The sequence below is a fragment of the Lynx canadensis genome, chromosome C2 (assembly GCF_007474595.2).
Source record: "Lynx canadensis isolate LIC74 chromosome C2, mLynCan4.pri.v2, whole genome shotgun sequence".
NCBI classification, from domain to species: domain Eukaryota; kingdom Metazoa; phylum Chordata; class Mammalia; order Carnivora; family Felidae; genus Lynx; species Lynx canadensis.
Window position 1 is genome coordinate 26,325,407 of NC_044311.2, and position 19,667 is coordinate 26,345,073.

Below are 19,667 nucleotides of genomic sequence, written 5' to 3' on the forward strand. Positions count from 1 at the left end.
CTTATGACATGTTATAGCTGCCAGAGTTCCCTCCTTAAAAAATAAAGCTGATTTGTTACTGCCTTATTTAAAACTTGAACTCCTTTCCTCATCTTCCACCTATGCCAGATATTTCCACCCCAGCCAGGTACTTCCCTAATTTCCTGTCTTTGCAAACACTCTTGACTCTATTTAGGCATGTCCTTACACACCTCCCTCCTTTGGACTTTTTTCACACATTTTCTCAGATCAACTCACGTATCAACTTTTCCTTGTGGAACCCTTCTTGGACTCCCCCATGGAAAGATTTGGTTGTCCTATACTCTGTGTTCCTCACGCACATTGGTCATGTTTCTATAGTAGCCCCTTTCTATTGAGGTTATATTGAGGTGTATCCCTACATATCTGGCTACTTCCCAGTTTGTGAATTTGACAGTCGATTGCACCTTATTCAATTTCGTATTGCTGGAATGAGCCTGGCACAGAGTAGGTACTCAGTAAGTATATTTGAATATTTCTACTCTCATAAGGGTATGGTATTTTAACATGTAGTTAATGGGTTACTGACAGGTTTTTAAGAACGGAAATCACGTGTAGACTGTTGAACAAATCAAACGTCAATTGCCACAGTTATTCTGAGTGCTTCAGTCTGCGAGTTACCATTTATTGCTTCACAACTTAAGAAATCACTAGGATGTTTAGTGGTGCCCAGCTACTTAACCTTGCAATTGTCTTGTTTCCCTGGATGACACTGTTGCCATTTTATTGATCAGGATATTGCCCTTAGTATAATTAATGCGTATACATGCCCAAAACATAGTAGGCTCTTAGTAAATATCTGCGCAATGACGAACCATGGGTGCCTTGGTGATCATCTAGTTCAGCCTTTTTGATTTATAGATACGAAAATTGAGACGTGGAGAAATGGAGTGATTTGCCGATGGTCACACAGCTGCTTAGAGACAGAGCTGAGTGTAGAAGCTAGCCCATCGGAGCTCCACCCTGGCAAATTAAGTCTTTCTTCTCTAGGGGAGAGTTTGCATAGCAGGGGAATTCTGGGTAGAATTCAAATATCCAGTTTTTCAAAGTTTATTTTATTTATTTTGACAGACAGAGAGAGTGCGCACGAGCAGGGAGGGCGCAGAGGGAGAGAGAGAGAGAATCCCAAGACGGCTCCACGCTGTCAGCGCAGGGCTGGATATGGGGCTCGATGTCACGAGCCGTGAGATTATGACCCGGGCCGAGATTAAGAGTCAGGTGATTAACTGGCTGAGCCACCCAGGCCCCCCCCTCAAATGTTCACGTTTTAAGCCACATACCAGCCCTGGTACTACATCCAAAGCAGCCTATGCTTATTGTGGTATGGCTAACACCGTGGATTCAGTCCACACTGCATGGGTTTTTCCTGGCAAGGCTTCATGGCCTCACTTTAAATAGCCCTATTGCTGCTTGGCCAGCTGGCTACCATTCCCTTCTCTGTTCATTTTCCTCTCTGAATCACTTGATTCATCCCTGCTCCCCTCTCCTCAGACTTCCAAGATCTGCTTTCTCTCCCACGTTTTCAGCAGGTGATTGTGCTTCTTGTTTCATTAATTAAATGGGAGCAGTGAGCAGAGAACCTCTACGTACATCTGCCACTACGTAGGCCAGCCTCTGTACCCTGCCTTCCCTCCTCCTGCTGTGGATAAGAGTCCGTGCCCTTGTCTAAGACTGATCTCTTCTCTCATGGGCTGCACTCTGTTCCCCTTTTGCTTCCTTCCTGGGTCCTTTCCCTTCTGCAATTCCCTTCTGTAATGTTTTTCCCTCTCCACAGATCATTCCTGTCAGTATACAAAGAAGTGGGAATATCACCCCTCCCACAAGCAAACAGACAATAAAAAAACGACAACACTCATTTAACTACACAATACCATTGTCCCTTTTCTCTCTAGCAAAATTCTTTGAAAGAGTAGGTCTAGATCTGTGGTTCTCACCCAGGGGTGATTTTACCCTCTAGGAGATGTTCTGGTTGTCACGCCAGGGGAGGGGATGCAAATGGCACCTAGTGAGTAGAGACCAGAGATACTATTTTTCATCCTACAAAACACAGGACAGCCCCTCGCAACGAAGAAGAATGGTCAGGTCGAAAATGTTAGTAGTGCCGAGGTTGAGAAACTCCACTTTCTTTCCTCTGTTTCTCTCTAACTGGTGACAATTGAGCCTTCACCCCTCGGCTCTGCCCGCGCAACGACTAAACACCTTTAGTCAAGGTGAAACCCACGGTGCTGAATCCATTGGTCACTTCTCTGCCCACGTCATACTCCACGGCTCAGCAGAATTTGACAAAGGGGATCAGGAGCTTATTCTTGAAACCTTTCCTCTCTCATCGTCCAGACCAGCCCACTCACTTGTTTTTTGCTGACTGCTCTTTCTCAGTTTCTTTGGAATGTTCTTGACCTCTAAATATTAGAAAACTCAGGGATCTATCTTTCTACTTCCCTTACTTCCCTCTTTACTCACTTCTCAGGTGACCTTATCCAGTTACATAGCATCAAGTATCATTTATCCTGTGATCTCCAGCTTATTTCTCCAGCTTGGACCATACTCTTAAACTCTAAATATGTTTCCACCTTAAAATTGGCATGTCCCCAAACAGCCTCCTCCTCCTCCTTCCTTCTTCTTCTTTTGTTTGTTAACCTTTGATTCTGGAAAAATTCAAACACGTGTATAAGTGGAGAGACTAATATAATGACACCTATCCCCATGTACCCATCACCTAGCTCAAAGAATAAAAAACCTCGACCAATTTAATGTTGTTTTTTATGTATTCCACCACACATATATCTTTCTCCCAGTTATTTTGAAACAAATCCCAGATATCATATATTCCATGAGTAAATGTTTCAAGTTGCATCTCTAAAAAATTCTTTAAAAACATAACCACAGGGGCATCTGGGTGGCTCAGTCTGTCAAGCGTCTGACCCTTGATCTCAGCTCAGGTCTTGATCTCAGGGCCATGAGTTCAAGCTCCGTGTTGTGCCCCACATTAGGTGTGCAGCATACTCAAAAAACTAATAAAATAAAATAACAACAATACATTATCAACCAAAGAATTAACACCGATCCTTTAATTTCATCAAACATCTGGTCAGCCACAACAATTGCCCTGACAACCTGTCTCTCCTCCAGCCTTCCCCATCTCAGGGAGTGGAGCCTCCCTCCTGCCAGTTGCTCAGGGCAGACATTTCCCCATCTTTAACAAATGTCTGTCTCTCACCCCCTATATTTAATCCATCAACAAATAATGGCGAGTCTACCCTCCAAATATGTGCAGCCTCTCATCACCTCTCACCACCACCACATCCTCTGGGCCAAGCCAGCATGATTTCCACCTGGATTACTGCAGTGGCCACCTAAATGTTCTCCCTGCTTCTACTCTTGCCTCATCTAGTTAGTCCTCCATGTAGCAGCCAGAGCCTTATTTTATTTTATTTTATTTTATTTTATTTTATTTTATTTTATTTATTTTATTTTGTATTTTAAATATTTTATTTTCAAGTAAACTCTACACCCAACATGGGACTTGAACTTGCAACCCCAAGATCAAGAGTCACATGCTATACTGACTGAGCCAGTCAGGTGCCCCCAGAGCCATCTTTTAAATGCATAGTTAGATCACTCAAAGTCCAGCTGTGCCTCCTGATGTCATTCAGAATTAACCCCACTGTTAACATGGCCTACAGGATTCTATATAATCTGGCCCCTCTGTGAACTCTCTGACATTATCTCCGCCTCCTCCCCTCCCCCTATTCTGCTTCAGTGTTCCTCAAACACAGCACAGGTTCATATTCTTGCCTCAGGATTCTTCATACACTCTTCCCTCTGCTCGGAATGCTCTTTTCCCAGATACCTGTTTGGCTGGCTTTCTTGATTTATGCTGGTCTTGGCCCAAATGCCACCTTTACCAAAAAGCTTTGTCCAACCACCTCATGTAAAATAATGACCCTCTTCCTGACCCCATCCATATCATTCTTTATTCTTTAATCTCCTTTCTGGAATAGCATTTCTCTCTCCCTGACATACTTTTCTTCCTTACTAGCAGTTAAGTTCCATGATAGCAGGGTCTTTGTTCTGTTCAGTGCTGAATTCCCAGTGCTTAGAAAAGTGGTTGGCATATAGGTGCTAAATAAATATTTGTTGAATGAACAGTTGCTTTGTAGTGTGCCTTTGATCTGACAATGGGCACCTGCTTCCCACCAGTCTGTTTGGTCCCCTTTCCTTTGGTTTCCATTGAGTCAGACCTCTGGATATTTAGACCAAGAGATAAAATTGTTTAAGAAGGAAGTTCCATTACATAATATATCAAGGAAGTGGAAGAATTTGAAAAGTCATTTGCAAGTTGTTTCACTTTGAATTATAAAAATAAAATATGGCCACTTGGGAGTAGTTCAAGATAACAACTGTTGCTCTAGTTGTTTTTCCTGGCACCTGTTTTGAGTCTGTTTTCTCAAAATTATAATTTATTCTTTTTCTCGGAGGAATGTGAAAGAAAGACTTAATCACATGACAGTAAACAAGACCTTATCTCTTTTCTGACATTAGGGTGGACCTGGATTTCCTGGCTCTCCTGGTGCACAAGTAAGAAGCTATCTTTTGGGGTCTGGCATCTGGTATGCAGCATGTGTCATTTGTTTGTACTTATTTTTCTTTACACTCAACTCTCTGCTTTTGATTCTATTAAGGGAGAAGATGGTGACCCGGGCCACCGAGGAGAGAAGGGGGCGAAGGGAGTCAGAGGGAGGAGGGTAAGAACCAAAGGAATTTCCCAAGATCTGTACAGGCCCACATGACACTGCTCACAGGAGCAGATTTCTATTGACTTAATGGACTTCTTAGCAGGAAGGCCATTGTCCCCCTAAGTCAGTGCATATTCCATACCTCCCTTGGGTTACCCCACTCTCCCACTTAATACCACTCTCACTTACCTTATAAATGCAAATGCGGCTCATCAAACCGTAATAACAGAAAATCTAAGTTGGAGTTTCAGTTACACAATATCAATATCTGTGTGAAGTCTAGATATCATTCAGAAGGGCATTGTTTTAGCTGCAAACACTGATGTTTCTTCAAGATTCTTCCAAGCCTTAAATTTTTCTTTGTTAATTTAGGACTAGAATCTCAAGAATATGGCTGCCATCCTGGTGGACTTTGAGCCATGTTTTCACTGTGCTTTGTAGAGTCTACCATTAAAAATCCATTCCTTCAGGATGTAAAGACTCAATATTGAAAGGCTGCTATCACTGGTGGCTCTATTCAGAAAGAGTAATCTTGTGGATATCTAAAACCCTGGTAGTGTTTAGCTGATAGACATTAGAGAGCAAGGCTTTTGGGAAAAGGACACGAGTAATGTTCAGTGCAGAAGAGAGGGAAGAGAATATTTATTATCTAAACACTCAATAATTGGTATTTTCACACATTGGCAAGGACATAAAGAAAAATTTGATCTATGTCTAACTTGGTTTGCTGCTGGCTAATATTGCCCTGCTCAGCTAAACTTATCTCTCTGGTTTCAAATAAAAAAAGATAAAGCATCAATTACATGCAGGTAATGCTGTGTCGGTTCAAATACCTGTAAGACGAGCAGCGAGCTAAGGTCAGCTCATACCTTTTTTCAGACTCCAAAGACCAGAAGGTGGTGAAAGAAGTTTTCCTTTCTCTTGTTGCCAGGCCCTCAATGTGTATTTCCTGCATTCTTTTAATTATACGACCTGGAATCTCAACTGAGTATTGAGTCAATTTGGACTCAATTGTGTGTCTGTATGTATGTCAGCATGTTGGCTTGGATTAGGTATGTAGGGGGCAATTTAGATGGCTCCCATAATGAGCTCCCTCCTTTTCTAGTCTTGGTGTCTCACTCCATTGATACAGTTCATAAACTAACTGGTCCATAGCAGACTCATGGGACCTTAGAAATAATGACAGCTTGGTATCTTAAAATGGGTCTGATGGTTTTAATCAAGTTGTATTCAAGAGGAGAAGCTTATTCCTTTGGTTTGGCTATTTTTAGGGTAATGCTGGATTTCCTGGACTTATTGGAACTCCAGGTGACCAAGGCCCTCCAGGACCAGTGGTAACATTGACTCTTCTTTCTATTTTCTTTTTTTTTTTAATTTTTTTTTCAACGTTTATTTATTTTTGGGACAGAGAGAGACAGAGCATGAGCGGGGGAGGGGCAGAGAGAGAGGGAGACACAGAATCGGAAACAGGCTCCAGGCCCCGAGCCATCAGCCCAGAGCCCGACGCGGGGCTCGAACTCACGGACCGCGAGATCGTGACCTGGCTGAAGTCGGACGCTTAACCGACTGCGCCACCCAGGCGCCCCTCTATTATCAACCCCTGGGTAAAAGTAAATGAGAATTTGCAAAGAGCTATCTTAATGAAGAAATGAACATTTAGGATGCACTAGAGGATGTACATAGGGAATGGGCCAGATTTGCTTTAGAGGACATCAACTGATACGGTATATTTATTCGGTATATATTTTTTACCTGAACATGGGGAAGATATTAGAGTGGCTGGAGATTTATAAACATGTCTAAATACATAATACATAAAACTCACTGGACAGTGAGTTTATCAATGCAAACAAGGCGAGTAACAACATTATGCAAACACTAGAAGGAAATCCTAACAAAATATGACATTTATACAATCTTAACTAACAATGTTGCTGGTCCACAAATATTTTAAAAATTGCCTGGGAGTTCATCTGGTATGAAAGGAAAGACTTTGGGGCTATTGTCACTTTGTGCCACGCCTTATCCTATGAGGCTAGGCTGTCGTTTCGTGAGGGATGGTGTAGTGAGTGAGTCCTGGGTTGAACCTGGTGGTTTCACTGCATTTACCATTCACTGTAGAGCAGCAACAAAGTCATAGAATCAAAAATCTTAGAAGCAGAAGGACTGGACATGGCCATTTACAGTTGAGCAAACAAAGGCTGAGAAGATTATAGTTATCTGCCCGAGATGACAAGTTACTACCTTGTAGAATCTAAATAAAAGCAAGGGTCCTTCGACTCCCAGAGTAGCTGCAGTAAGGCTTATCTGTTCTGAGGGTTTCCAGGGATGACTTATGCAGCACAAGAGCAGAGATGGGGTGTCAGTGAGTAGCCTGAGGAGAAGGGATAGGGAATGACTGAGGTCTGCTTTACAATTGTCTATGAACGGTCCTGAGATCTTGAAAGGTCTTTTTCTGAATTGGATCCTATACTGTGGCTTGGTCACAAGATGACCTGATCTTCTAAAGGTCCTTATGTACCATAATCCTGGATATCCTGGATTCTGAGGTCTGGGCCACACCTCCTAGACACTCCAACTTTCTTCCTTAAGGAGTCAGAATTTCAGGGCCAGGAGTAAAGGGCAGAAAGTGGGCTATACTGTGGTAGCTTTCTCAGAATCTCTTGCCAACTCTGGAGAATAATATGTTGTACCTCAGAATCTTGCATTTTAAACTCATATCTGTTCTTTCCAGGGCATCAAGGGCGCCAAAGGTTTGGTAGATGTGATGGTGCGTGAACATTTTAATTCTAAACCTTATCCTTTTTAGCATACAAAGCTTTCCATTTTCACAAAATAGAAATATATGAAGATTCTTTAGTTTCTCCTCTTGTAAATTATTTTAGTACTTTAAGTTGATCTATAAACTTTACTCAGAGATGTTAGAATCACATCAGTGAAAAGAGTCGGATAATATTTTAAATTGTGGAACGAATTTGGTGTTTTTGAGTACTGCAGGTGGAAGGAAAGACTTTGAGACTACTACCCCTGTGCTATATGCCTTGTTGTAAAGTTTAAAAGTTGCTTATAAAGTATTTATAAGCCAACATATAGTATAGTACATGTCTTCGTGTCTCGTGACACACCTGAAAACAATCTCAGAAGCTATGATGGCTTTTTATCTCACAAGTACAAAAATACTACTTTGTGGGGGAAGGAAGTGGGAATGAGAATCAAGAAGTAATGGGGTCAAGGGATGAACAGAACAGAGGGGAGAGATCAAAGGAGCACAGCAGAATTCTAGGGGAGGTGTGAGGGGCCCGTGTCTTGGCAGTTATTCTAATGAACTGTTCCAAGAATTGCTGACATAGAGATCCAAGAATTGAAGGCATTTCTTTGCCTTTTATGCCAAGATTTCTGGATTGAAACTTCTTCAAAATCAGATTTGATTCCACTGCTTTGTGAGGCAGATAAAAAAAATAAAGAATTCCCCTTATTTACCTATCTCTAATAATACAAGCACTGTGTTGTATATAAAATATATTTTAAATGATTTTAAATATCTGCTGTGTCTAGAAGTATAACTTCTGGATAGTTTCATGTGCTGTAACAATTTTTTGGTTTTCGATTATACCTTAAAAAGCTTCAGAAAGGCACTGATAACACACATATAACATTTCTAAGTCCTGGGGTTAAGAAGGAATATGCTTCACATTAAATACCTTTTACTTTTCTCTCTTTTTCCATCTTTCTAGCAATCTCGTGAAATCATTGACTTAATACAAGAAAACTGCCGTAAGTTGTTTGGGAAAAGGCTCAAATGGGGGCCCAGTGGTGAGAAGTTGGAATGGGTCACAGATTGGGGACTTAAGTCACCTGTGGATTTATCTCACATGAAAAGCTCTTATCAGTTAATGTATTTGGCTCGGTCTCCTCTGGGGCAAGTAATCTTCATGAATGTGGTCTCAGAAATGAAGTGGTTAAAAGGCATGCCATCTCAATGGTGGAGAACAATTCTCTTGTAATGTGGCACCTCCTGAAATGCACTGGCAATTGCACACCTACGTGTCTGCATCTTGGTGCTTCTTATAACAAAACAAATACAGAGAAGCCTTGTTATTTTTATCCCACCCATTTAAACAAGAGGGATCACCAGTGAGCCTTCAATAAGAAATGTGTCTTTTTAAATTTACATTTATGTTTTAAAAATGGATTTGCAAATGATTGGATCTTAATGTTTTGTCACATTCCCAGACTGGAATTTACTTAGTGTCTTCAATGTATGCCAGGATATTTGCATCCTGTAACATGTACTTTTCTCTATTCACTAGCAATAGGGAGAGAATGTTGATTTGGCAGAGTGCTTAATTTAGATGCTTGGGTTTTCTCCACATACACCCGGCCCTCCTTATTCAAATTCTAAATTCTGTCCATTCCCTTTCAGTTTCTGGTCCAGGAGACTCTGGGGTCCTCTTTCCTAGAAATCATAAAGAATAATACTATAATTTTGACCCCAAAGGGAGAACGTCAGAGTTGACCATGTCAAAAATTAAAACCCCTTTATATTGAAGAGCACCGTGAGGTCAAAAGCACACAGAAAAATGGGGGGAAATATATGCAATATAAGCAATGGACCCAAGCAAAGGACCTATCTTTTTAACTCTGTCAGGTCAAAGTATATACAGTTGGTCCTGCTCAATCATTTTCTCCTACAAGCACAGATATTTCATATTTGTTAAACCTGATGTAAAAAAATCTTGGATTGAAAATGGGAGAAAAGACATGAATGAATGGAAGATTCGGAGAAGAAAAAAAATACAAACAAACAATAAACGTGTAAAAATGTTTGACCTCCCAAGAGGTCAAAGAATACAAGTGAAAATGAGATACTCTTTTTGTTTCTCAAATTGGAAATACTTTTGAGATGAGAAAAATTTCTCTACCTAAATTTGGGAAATGTATAAAAGTACACACTGTGGGTTGGAGTGTCAGTTGGTACAACCTTTCTGAAGAGCAATTGGACACTGCATATCAAAAGCCACAATTATAGAGATATTATAGGAGCATGATTGGACAGAGATGCACAGATACATGTATAAACGCGCTCATCACAAAGGGATGTTGGTGGGAGTATCATGAGACATCTATAGTAGACGAGGTGATACTGCTCTAAACATATGGACGAGAAGAATAGATGTTCATCATGTATTAAGTGAAAAAAGATTCAACATAGGACATATACTAAGGTCCGAGTTTTATAAAACTAAATTAACAATTAAATATACATACACATGCATATACATTATAGATTAAAGGTAATTTTAATTTTTGGTTTTCTGATATTTTCCATAAAACATATTACTTGTGCATACACACTTATATATAATATATGGTATATGATATATATATATAGTATATTATACATAGTTTTAGATATGTGTGTATGTGTATATGTGTGTGTGTGTGTATATATACATATACATATATATGTGTGTGTATATATATATATACATATATGTGTGTGTGTGTGTATATATATATATATACATATATATATATATATATATATATATATATATATATATAGTTTCAGAATATCTCAGTGTATTAGTTAGGTTTAAGTTCAGTACAGAGCGACCTCAGTGCTCAATAGCAATGACACAAGTGTATTTCTCAGATCAAAGCCAGGAAGTGGCCAGTGCAGGGTTGATACAGAGCTCCACAGTATTCAGGGACACAGCGTCTTTATAGTTTCTTGCCTTGCCATTAGGGTAAGGGGGCCCTGTTTCCCAAGTGCCCTCAAGGTCCAAGATGTCTATCAAGCTTTAGCTGGTAGGAAAAGGAAGGGAAAAGGGAAGAATATCTTTTTGAAATTGTTTCTACCATTTCTCTTATTCTATTACTCAGAACTTAGTAAGATCGCTCCCCCACTGGGAAATGCCATCTTTGTGCCAGGCAGCCATATGCCCAGAGACTGGGATCTGCTGCTATAGAAAAAAGGAAGAATGGATATCGGGGAGCAAATAGGCAAGAGAGAAGTTCACTGCTTGAATTTCTCAGAGGAGATGGTTTTTTCATATTAAAGCACTCAGCTGGAAAACATACCACTGCCTATATAAACTAACAATGTCTTGTGTTTTCTCCAAAAACAATTTCCCTTCCAGCTTGCTCAACAGGTACGTAATAGATGTTCTTTTTCACTTGAATCTCAAACTTCCCCTGTTCAGAGGCATTACAGAAAATCTTAAATCTGTGTATCCATTGTGTCAAGGTGTTTCCAAATGCCCTGTGTTCCCTAGCGAAGTGGTCTTTGCCTTGGACATGTCAAATGACGTCTCCCACTTGGATTTTGAGAGAATGAGAAACATTCTATTATCCCTACTGATGAAGATGGATATAAGTGAAAGTAACTGCCCAACAGGTGCCCGAGTGGCTGTCGTTTCGTACAACTCCAAAACAGACTACCTGACTCGCTTCTCAGACTACAAGGGGAAGCCTGCACTCCTGCAGGCGGTCAGGAGAATCCCCTTGCAAGGGTCAACTGGCAGCAGGAGCCTTGGGGAAGCCATGAGGTTTGTGGCAAGACATGTATTCAAACGTGTACGCTCTGGCCTTCTCATGAGGAAGGTGGCTGTGTTCTTCCAGGCAGGCTGGGCCCATGATACAGATACCATCAACACTGCCATTTTGGAACTCAATGCGCTGGATATCACCCCTGCGGTCATCACCTTCACAAGAGAGCACAACCTCCCAGATGCCCTGTTGGTAAGTAGGGGAGCTGCTCGGGGGCAAGCGTTAGTACCTGCTTCTTACTCCTCCACAGAGGACCACATGAGGAGTGAGAGTTTTTCAGAGGAAGGGATTCCCTAGAAATTGATGTGTATGCACGGGAAGGGGTGGTCCTCAGTGTGGACTCTGCTCCTAGTGTTACCACTAGTACCAACGGGCCATCTTTTAGTACTTATTCTGTGCCATGTGCCTCACAATATTAACTCATTTAATATCCCCGAAGCTCTATGAGGTGGGTATTCCTGTATGTCTCCATTTCAGAGATAAGAAAACTGAGGCTTAAAGAGGTTAAGTGTACCATCAAAGGTCAAATAGCTAATATCTAGTTAGTAGCAGACTGGTATCTGTCTTCAGAGCCTATGCTTATCTACTATGCTAAATTGTATCATGAGGGTCTATAGAATGTGGTTTTCTCCCTCCTTCCCTTCCTCCCTTCCTTCCTTCCTTCCTTCCTCTCTTCCTCCCTCTCTCACCCTTCCTTCCTTTTCTCTTCTGTTCTTTTCGTTCTTTTCTTTCTTTCTTTCTTCTGTTTCTTTCGTCTTCTTTCTTCTTCTTTCTTTCTTTCTCTTTCCTCTTCTTCTTTCTTTCTTGCTTTCTTTCTTTCTTTATTTCTTATTTCTTTCTTTCTTTCTTTCTTTCTTTCTTCTTCTTTCTTTCTTCTTTCTTTCTTTCTTTCTTTCTAAAATATATGCCCATGTAGCAAAATGGGGTAAAGTGCATTAATTTAAATACACAGCTGGATGGATTTTATAATGTTTAAACCTTCGTGACCAAGACATGGTTCAAGATATTGAACACTTTCAGCATCCAATCAGTTTTCCCAAACCATACACTCCCCAGAGGCACTGCTCTTGCGTCTTCTATCACAGTCAAACAAGGAGTTGGGGTAGTTCCAAACCTTCATGTCATTTGAATCCTATAGCATGTAATCTTTTGTATCTGGCTTTTTCCACTCACCATAATATCTGTTCTCTTTGTTTATCTATGTTGTGTATATAGGTAACCTGTTCTTTGTTACTGCTGTTCTGAACTATTTTAAGTGTGTATATACACCACAATTTATTTACCTATTCTCCAGACTTGGCTTTTCTAACTGAAGCCCACATAACACATTTCATGGAATATAAGGGATGATCTATCAAAATAAAGAGTGATTCTCTATTAAGAGACACCAGGATGCTTATGAATGTCATACTGAACCATGTGACATTGCCAATATTCAACTGTGTTGGACCAGCAAAATTGGAATTATCATATGGTTCAACCTAATAGCTAATTAATTTGGCTGTGCTAGCCCATTTAATTTTCTCTTAAGCAGAAATGGTAGGTGAGGGATATTATTATTGCAGCTGTGAATATGCTCCTAAGAATCACTAGGTAAAATTGTGACAGCTTACAGACTATTGGACTGCATACCTTGGGTTTTTGAGAAACAAAGTGAAAATGCAGAAGCTAAGTTCCTTGTTTGCTGTTACATCCCTCTTTGCCCACCAGGATGTGTGGACAGGGATGGGTTGGCGAGGCAGGGTGTAAACAAATAACAGGTAAAATCAGAGAGCTTTTATCAATAATGAGGTGCATTTGGAAAAGTCTCTTCATCTCTCTGGGTCTCATTTTGCTTAGCTCTAAAATGGAGAGAGGGTCACAAATGAATGTGATCTAGCTCTCTTACAGGTATAATGATCTATTTTCCAAAAGCATTTCCCTAACATTTGGAGAGTGATCCTTGGGGTACAGTTATGTCCCCCAAATGCCCATCACTGCTCTTCTCTGACAGGGGATCCTGGGCAGACAGTGTTGGGATCTGATGTAGAGATGATTTTGGTTAGGATGTTCTTGCCCTCTTCGTTGCTTTGGGTTCCAGGTAAAAGAATGTAATGGTATGTGAAAAGAATTTGCCAGCTTCAATATACTCGAACCTCAGCTCTGTCGTTTCTGTCTGCTCTCCTTTCTATTTCCTGGACATATTCTTGCCCCAGGTTGCTGGAAACCAATTCTGTTTCTTACGTGTAGCAATGTAGAAATGTTACATGGTGTTAAATGGCGCTTGCCAGCTCAAATATAATGGATGACCTCATTTCTGGTGACACTAGTAAGGGGAGAAATTGTAAAAATAAAATCCCCTTCTCAGGACCTGTCAGAAAATTCTCATTTCTTCATAGCTGGGCATATTATAGCCCTTACCCTCCCCCGCTACTCTGTTTGTTATGCTTAGGGGGAATCCTATTAGGAGAGTAGGAATATCCTATAATTTGTCTTTATAATTATCTGTCAGAGGAATCTCTGACTATCTGTGGGGTTTGTTTTTGTTTTTTTTTTTTTGTTTTTTTGTCTTTCACCTCTATGTTATTTTATTTCACAGAACAATGCTCACATGCTTCTTCTGGAAAAATGGTTGTTCAATTTGAAACAATTATATAAACAGATGCCCTAATTTCTTGTTCCATTTAAACATGCTCAAGGCTATAGGACATATTGAAAAGACTTTTTAAAGCCATCCACTGGGTCATCTTAGCCCTAAATAAAAGTTTTTAGGGGCACCTGCATGGCTCAGTTGGTTAAGCATCTGACTTCAGCTCAGGTCATGATCTCACAGTCCATGAGTTTGAGCCCCGTGTCGGGCTCTGTGCTGACAGCTCAGAGCCTGGAGCCTGCTTCAGATTCTGTGTCTCCCTCTCTCTCCGCCCCTCCCCCATTTGTTCTCTCTCTCTCTCTCAAAAATAAACACAAAAAATTTAAAAAGTTTTTAAATCCAACTTCCATTTCTTCCACTGTAATGGAAATGATGGGCAAATGGCTACATTCCTAGCCCCACCCTGCATTTAGATGTAGCTATTTGTGTCCTCTACAATGGACTTTAATATCGCAAATGACAAAAAGATATTTAATATAAAAGCAGAAAAAGGCTTTAAGAAAAAGACACAAAAATTAAGTTTAAAAAGTTATTCTCTGAAATAGATTCATAAAATAGATAAATTACTAGGTAACCTATCAAGAAAACAAAACAGCTTCCAGTCCAAGATGGTAGTGCAGAAAGATTCTGAACACAACTTCTCTATGAATGCACAAATCCGCTTATAGAGCAATTCCTCTTGAAGAACTGAGGGCTGACCGAACAGCTTCTGCACACCGAAAGAGACACTACAGAGGGAAAGGCGAGAGAGAGACGTTGACATGGCAATGAAGGGAACTTCCACCTTTGATGTTGAACTGCAGTGGGGAAGGCTATGTGGAGGGAACCCTGAGCAGACTTGTCTGCCCTGGAGCACAGAAAAAAAAGCCCCAGTCTCAAAGGACACCTAGAATATAAAGAAACCATGGGGCGCCTGGGTGGCTCAGTCGGTTAAGCCTCTGACTTCGGCTCAGGTCATGATCTCACAGTCCATGAGTTTGAGCCCCATGTCAGGCTCTGTGCTGACAGCTCACAGCCTGGAGCCTGCTTTGGATTCTGTGTCTCCCTCTCTTTCTGCTCGTCACTCCCTTTGCTCGCGCTCTCTGTCTCTCTCAAAAATAAACAAACATCAAAAGTTTTGTAGCCTTGGACTATTTGTGCCTGATCCCATTTTTTTCTTGGTCTTATTTTTTAAATTTATGTAAATTCAAGTTAGTTAACATATAATGTAGTATTGGTTTCAGGAGTAGAATGTAGTGATCCGTCACTTACATATACCACACAGTGCTCATTCCAACAAGTGTCCTCCCTAATGCCCATCACCCATCTAGCCCCCTCTCCTCCCCTCCAGTAACCCTCAGTTTGTTTTCTGTGTTTAAGAGTCTCTTATGGTTTCTTCACTTTCTGTTTCATTTTATTTCTATGTTTGTTGTTATTTTATATTTATATAAATATTTTTATATATTTATATACATAAATATTTATTTATATATTTTATAATAAATATAATTTCATATATTATATATAAATATTTATATTTATATAATATTTATATTTATTGTTATTTTATATTTTATTTTTATTATTTATTTTTATTTTAATGTTGATTTAATTTTGAGAGAGACCACGCAAGCAGGGGAGGGGCAGAGAGAGAGGGAAACAGAATCCCAAGCAGGATCCATGCTCAACGTGGAGCCTGACATGGGTCTCAGTCTCACAAACTGTGAGATCACAACCTGAGCCAAAATCAAGAGTTAGACTCTCAACTGACTGAGCCACCTAGGCGCCCCTATCTTATCTTATTTTTCCTTCCGTTCTCCTATGTTCATCTGTTTTGTTTCTTAAATTCCACATATGGGTGAGATCACATGATATTTGTCTTTCTCTGACTGACTTATTTCGCTTAGCATAATACCCTCTAGTTTGATCCACGTTGTTGCAAATGGCAAGATTTTATTCTTTTTGATCGCCAAGGAATTGTATATATGTATATACCACTTCTTTATCCATTTGTCTGTTGATGGACATTTGGGCTCTTTCCATAATATGGTTATTGTTGATAGTGTTGCTATAAACACTGGGGTGCATGGGCCCCTTCGAATCAGCATCTGTGTATCCTTTGGATAAATAAACTAGAAGTGTAATTTCTGGGTCATAGGTTAGTTCTGTTTTTAATCTTTTGACCTCCGTATGGTTTTCCACAGTGGCTGCACCAGTTTACATTCCCACCAGCAGTGCAAAAGTGCTCCCCCTTCACTGCATACTTGCCAACATCTGTTATTTCTTGGGTTGTTGATTTTAGCTATTCTGACAGGGGTGAGGTGGTATATCATTGTGGTTTTTATTTGTATCTCCCTGATGATGAGTGATGTTGAGCATCTTTTCATGTCTCTGTTAGCCATATGGATGTCTTCTTTGGAAAAGTGTTACTTCATGACTTCTGCCCATTTCTTTACCAGATTATTTGTTTTGTGGGTGTTGAGTTTGATAAATTCTTTATAGATACTAACCCTTTATCTGATATGCCATTTGCAAATATCTTCCCCCATTCCATCAGTTGCCTTTTAGTTTTGTTGATTGTTTCCTTCACTGTGTAGAAGTTTTTTATATTGATGAAGTCCCAATAGTTCATTTTTGCTATGTTCTCCTTGCCTCTGGAGACATGTCTGGTAAGAAGTTGCTGCGGCCGATGTCAAAGAGATTGTTGCCTGTTCTCCCCTCTAGGATTTTGATGGTTTCCTGTCTCACATTTAGGTCTTTCATCCATTTTGAGTTTAGTTTGTGTATGGTGTAAGAGAGTGGTCCAGGTCCGTTCTTCTGCATGTCGCTGTCCAGTTTTCCTAACACCATTTGCTGAAGAGACAGTCTTTTTTCCATTGGATATTCTTTCCTGCTTTGTTGAACATTAGCTGACCATATGTTTGTGGGTCCATTTCTGGGTTCTCTATTCTGTTGCATTGATCTATGCATCTGTTTTTGTGCCAGTACCATACTGTCTTGATGATTACAGCCTTGTAATACAGCTTGAGGTCCAGAAATGTGATGCCTCCAGCTTTGGTTTTCTTTTTCAACATTACTTTGGTTATTTGAGGCCTTTTCTGGTTCCACACACATTTTAGGATTGATTGTTCTAGCTCTGTGAAGAATGGTGATGTTATTGTGATAGGGATTGCATTGAATGTGTAGATTTCTTTGGGTAGTATAGACATTTTAACAATGTTTGTTCTTCCAATCCCTGAGCTTGGAATATTTTTTCATTTCTTTGTGTCTTCTTCAATTTCTGTCACAAAATTTCTATAGCTTTCAGCATACAAATCTTTTACCTTTTTGGTTAGGTTTATTTATAGTTACCTTATAGTTTTTGGTACAATTATAAATGGGATTGATTCCTCGATTTTGCTTTCTGCTGCTTCATTATTGGTGTATAGAAAGGCAAATGATTTCTGTACATTGACTTTATATCCTCCAACTTTCTGAATTCATGTAGGAGTTCTAGCAGTTTTTTGATGGAGTCTTTTGGGTATCCCACACAAAGTATCATGTCATCTGTGAAGAATGAAAGTTTCACTTCTTCCTTGTATGCCTTTTATTTCTTTTCATTGTCTGATTGCTGAGGCTAGGACTTCCAGTACTATGTTGAACAGTGGTGAGAGTGGACATCCCTGTCGTGTTCCTCACTTTAGGGAGAAAGCTGTCAGTTTTTCCTCCATTGAAGATGATAGTAGTTGTGGGTCGTCTGTATATGGCCTTTATGATCCTGAGGTATGTTCCTTCTATCTCTGCTTTCCTGAGGGTTTTTATCTAGAAAGGATGCTGTATTTTGTCAAATGTTTTTTTCTGCATCTATTGAGAGGATCATGTGGTTCTTATTCTTTTTTAAATTAATGTGGTGTATCACATTGATAGATTTGCAGATATTGAGCCACCCCCTGCATCCCGGGAATAAATCCCACTTGATTGTGGTTAATAACTCTTAAAATATTGTTGCATTAGATTGGCTAGTAATGTGTTGAGAATTTTTGCATCCACGTTCATTGGGATATTGGTCTGTAATTCTTATTTTAGTAGGTCTTTGGTTTTGGAATCAAGGTAATGCAGGCCTCATATAATTGTTTGGAAAATTTCCTTCCATTTCTATTTTATGGAACAGCTTCAAAAGATTAGGTATTGGCTCTTCTTTAAATCTTTGCTAGAATTCCCCTGGGAAGCCATGCAGCCCTGGACTTTTGTTGGGGGATTTTGTTTACTGAATCGATATCTTTACTGGTTAGAGGTCTGTTCAAATTTTCTATTTCTTCTTGTTTAAGTTTTGGTAGTTTATATGTTTCTAGGAATTTATCCATTTCTTCCAGAGTGCCCAATTATGGCATATAATTGCCCATAATATTCTCTTTTTATTGTTTGTATTTCTGCAGTGCTGTTTGTCATCTCTCCTCCTTCATTTGTTATTTATTTGGGTCCTTTCCTCTTTATTTTTGATCAATCTGGCTAGGGGTTTATCAATTTTGTTAATTCTTTCAAGGAACCAGCTGCTAGTTTCATTGATATATTCTACTCTTTTTTAATTTTTTTTTATTTCAGTATTATTGATTTCCCATCTTCTGCTGGTTTGGGGCTTTATTTACTGTTCTTTTACAGCTCTTTTAAGTGTAAGTTTAGGTTGCACATTTGAGACCTTTCTTCCTTTTTAGGAAGGCTTGGATTTCTATATACTTCCCTCTTATGACCACCTTTGTTGCATCCCAAAGGTTTGGGATTGTCTTGTTTTCATTTTCATTGGTTTCCATGTACTTTGTAATTTCCTCTTTAATTTCTTGGTTAATCCATCCATTCTTTAGTAGTATGTTCTTCAACCTCCATGTATTTGAGGGCTTTGCAATGTTTTCCTTGTTGATTTCAAGTTCCATAGTGTTGTGATCTGAAAATATGCATGGTATGATCTCGATCTTTAGTGCTTGTTCAGGCTGATTCGTGACTCAGTATGTGATCTATTCCAGAGAATGTTCCACCTGCACTCGAGAAGAATGTGTATTCTGCTGCTTTAGAATGAAATGTTCTGAATGCATCTGTTAAGTCCCATCTGGTCCAGTGTGTCATTCAAAGCCACTGTTTCCTTGTTGATTTGCTGCTTAGATGATCTGTCCATTGTTGTAAATTGGGTGTTAAAGTGCCCTAATATTATGGTATTATTATTATTGATGAGTTTATGTTTGTGATTAACTGATTTATATATTTTGGTGTTTCAAGTTGGGGCATAAATATTTATACTTGTTAGATCTCCTTGGTGGATAGATTCCTCCATTATGATATGAGGCCTTTCTTCATATCTTGTTACAGTCTTTGTTTTAAAATCTAGGGGGCGCCTGGGTGGCGCAGTCGGTTAAGCGTCCGACTTCAGCCAGGTCACGATCTCGCAGTCCGTGAGTTCGAGCCCCGCGTCGGGCTCTGGGCTGATGGCTCAGAGCCTGGAGCCTGTTTCCGATTCTGTGTCTCCCTCTCTCTCTGCCCCTCCCCCGTTCATGCTCTGTCTCTCTCTGTCCCAAAAATAAATAAACGTTGAAAAAAAAAAATTTAAAAAAAATAAAATCTAGTTTGTCTAGCATAAGAGACTGTTAAAAACTGAGAACAAACTGAGGGTTGATGGGGGGTGGGAGGGAGGGGTGGGTGGGTGATGGGTATTGAGGAGGGCACCTTTTGGGATGAGCACTGGGTGTTGTATGGAAACCAATTTGTCAATAAATTTCATATATATA

The 19,667-nt window shown here is 39.8% G+C and overlaps 1 protein-coding gene across 1 annotated transcript in view; it reads left to right on the forward strand.

Annotated features, from left to right (window-relative positions):
* The window catches only part of LOC115522808 (collagen alpha-4(VI) chain-like), a 132,557-nt gene that overhangs the window by 93,251 nt on the left and 19,639 nt on the right, over nucleotides 1-19,667 (forward strand). Inside the window, 7 exon segments of the mRNA XM_032594575.1 lie at nucleotides 4,561-4,596; nucleotides 4,701-4,763; nucleotides 6,026-6,088; nucleotides 7,489-7,518; nucleotides 8,489-8,528; nucleotides 10,898-10,909; nucleotides 11,005-11,498. Coding sequence (XP_032450466.1) covers nucleotides 4,561-4,596; nucleotides 4,701-4,763; nucleotides 6,026-6,088; nucleotides 7,489-7,518; nucleotides 8,489-8,528; nucleotides 10,898-10,909; nucleotides 11,005-11,498 — 738 coding nt within the window.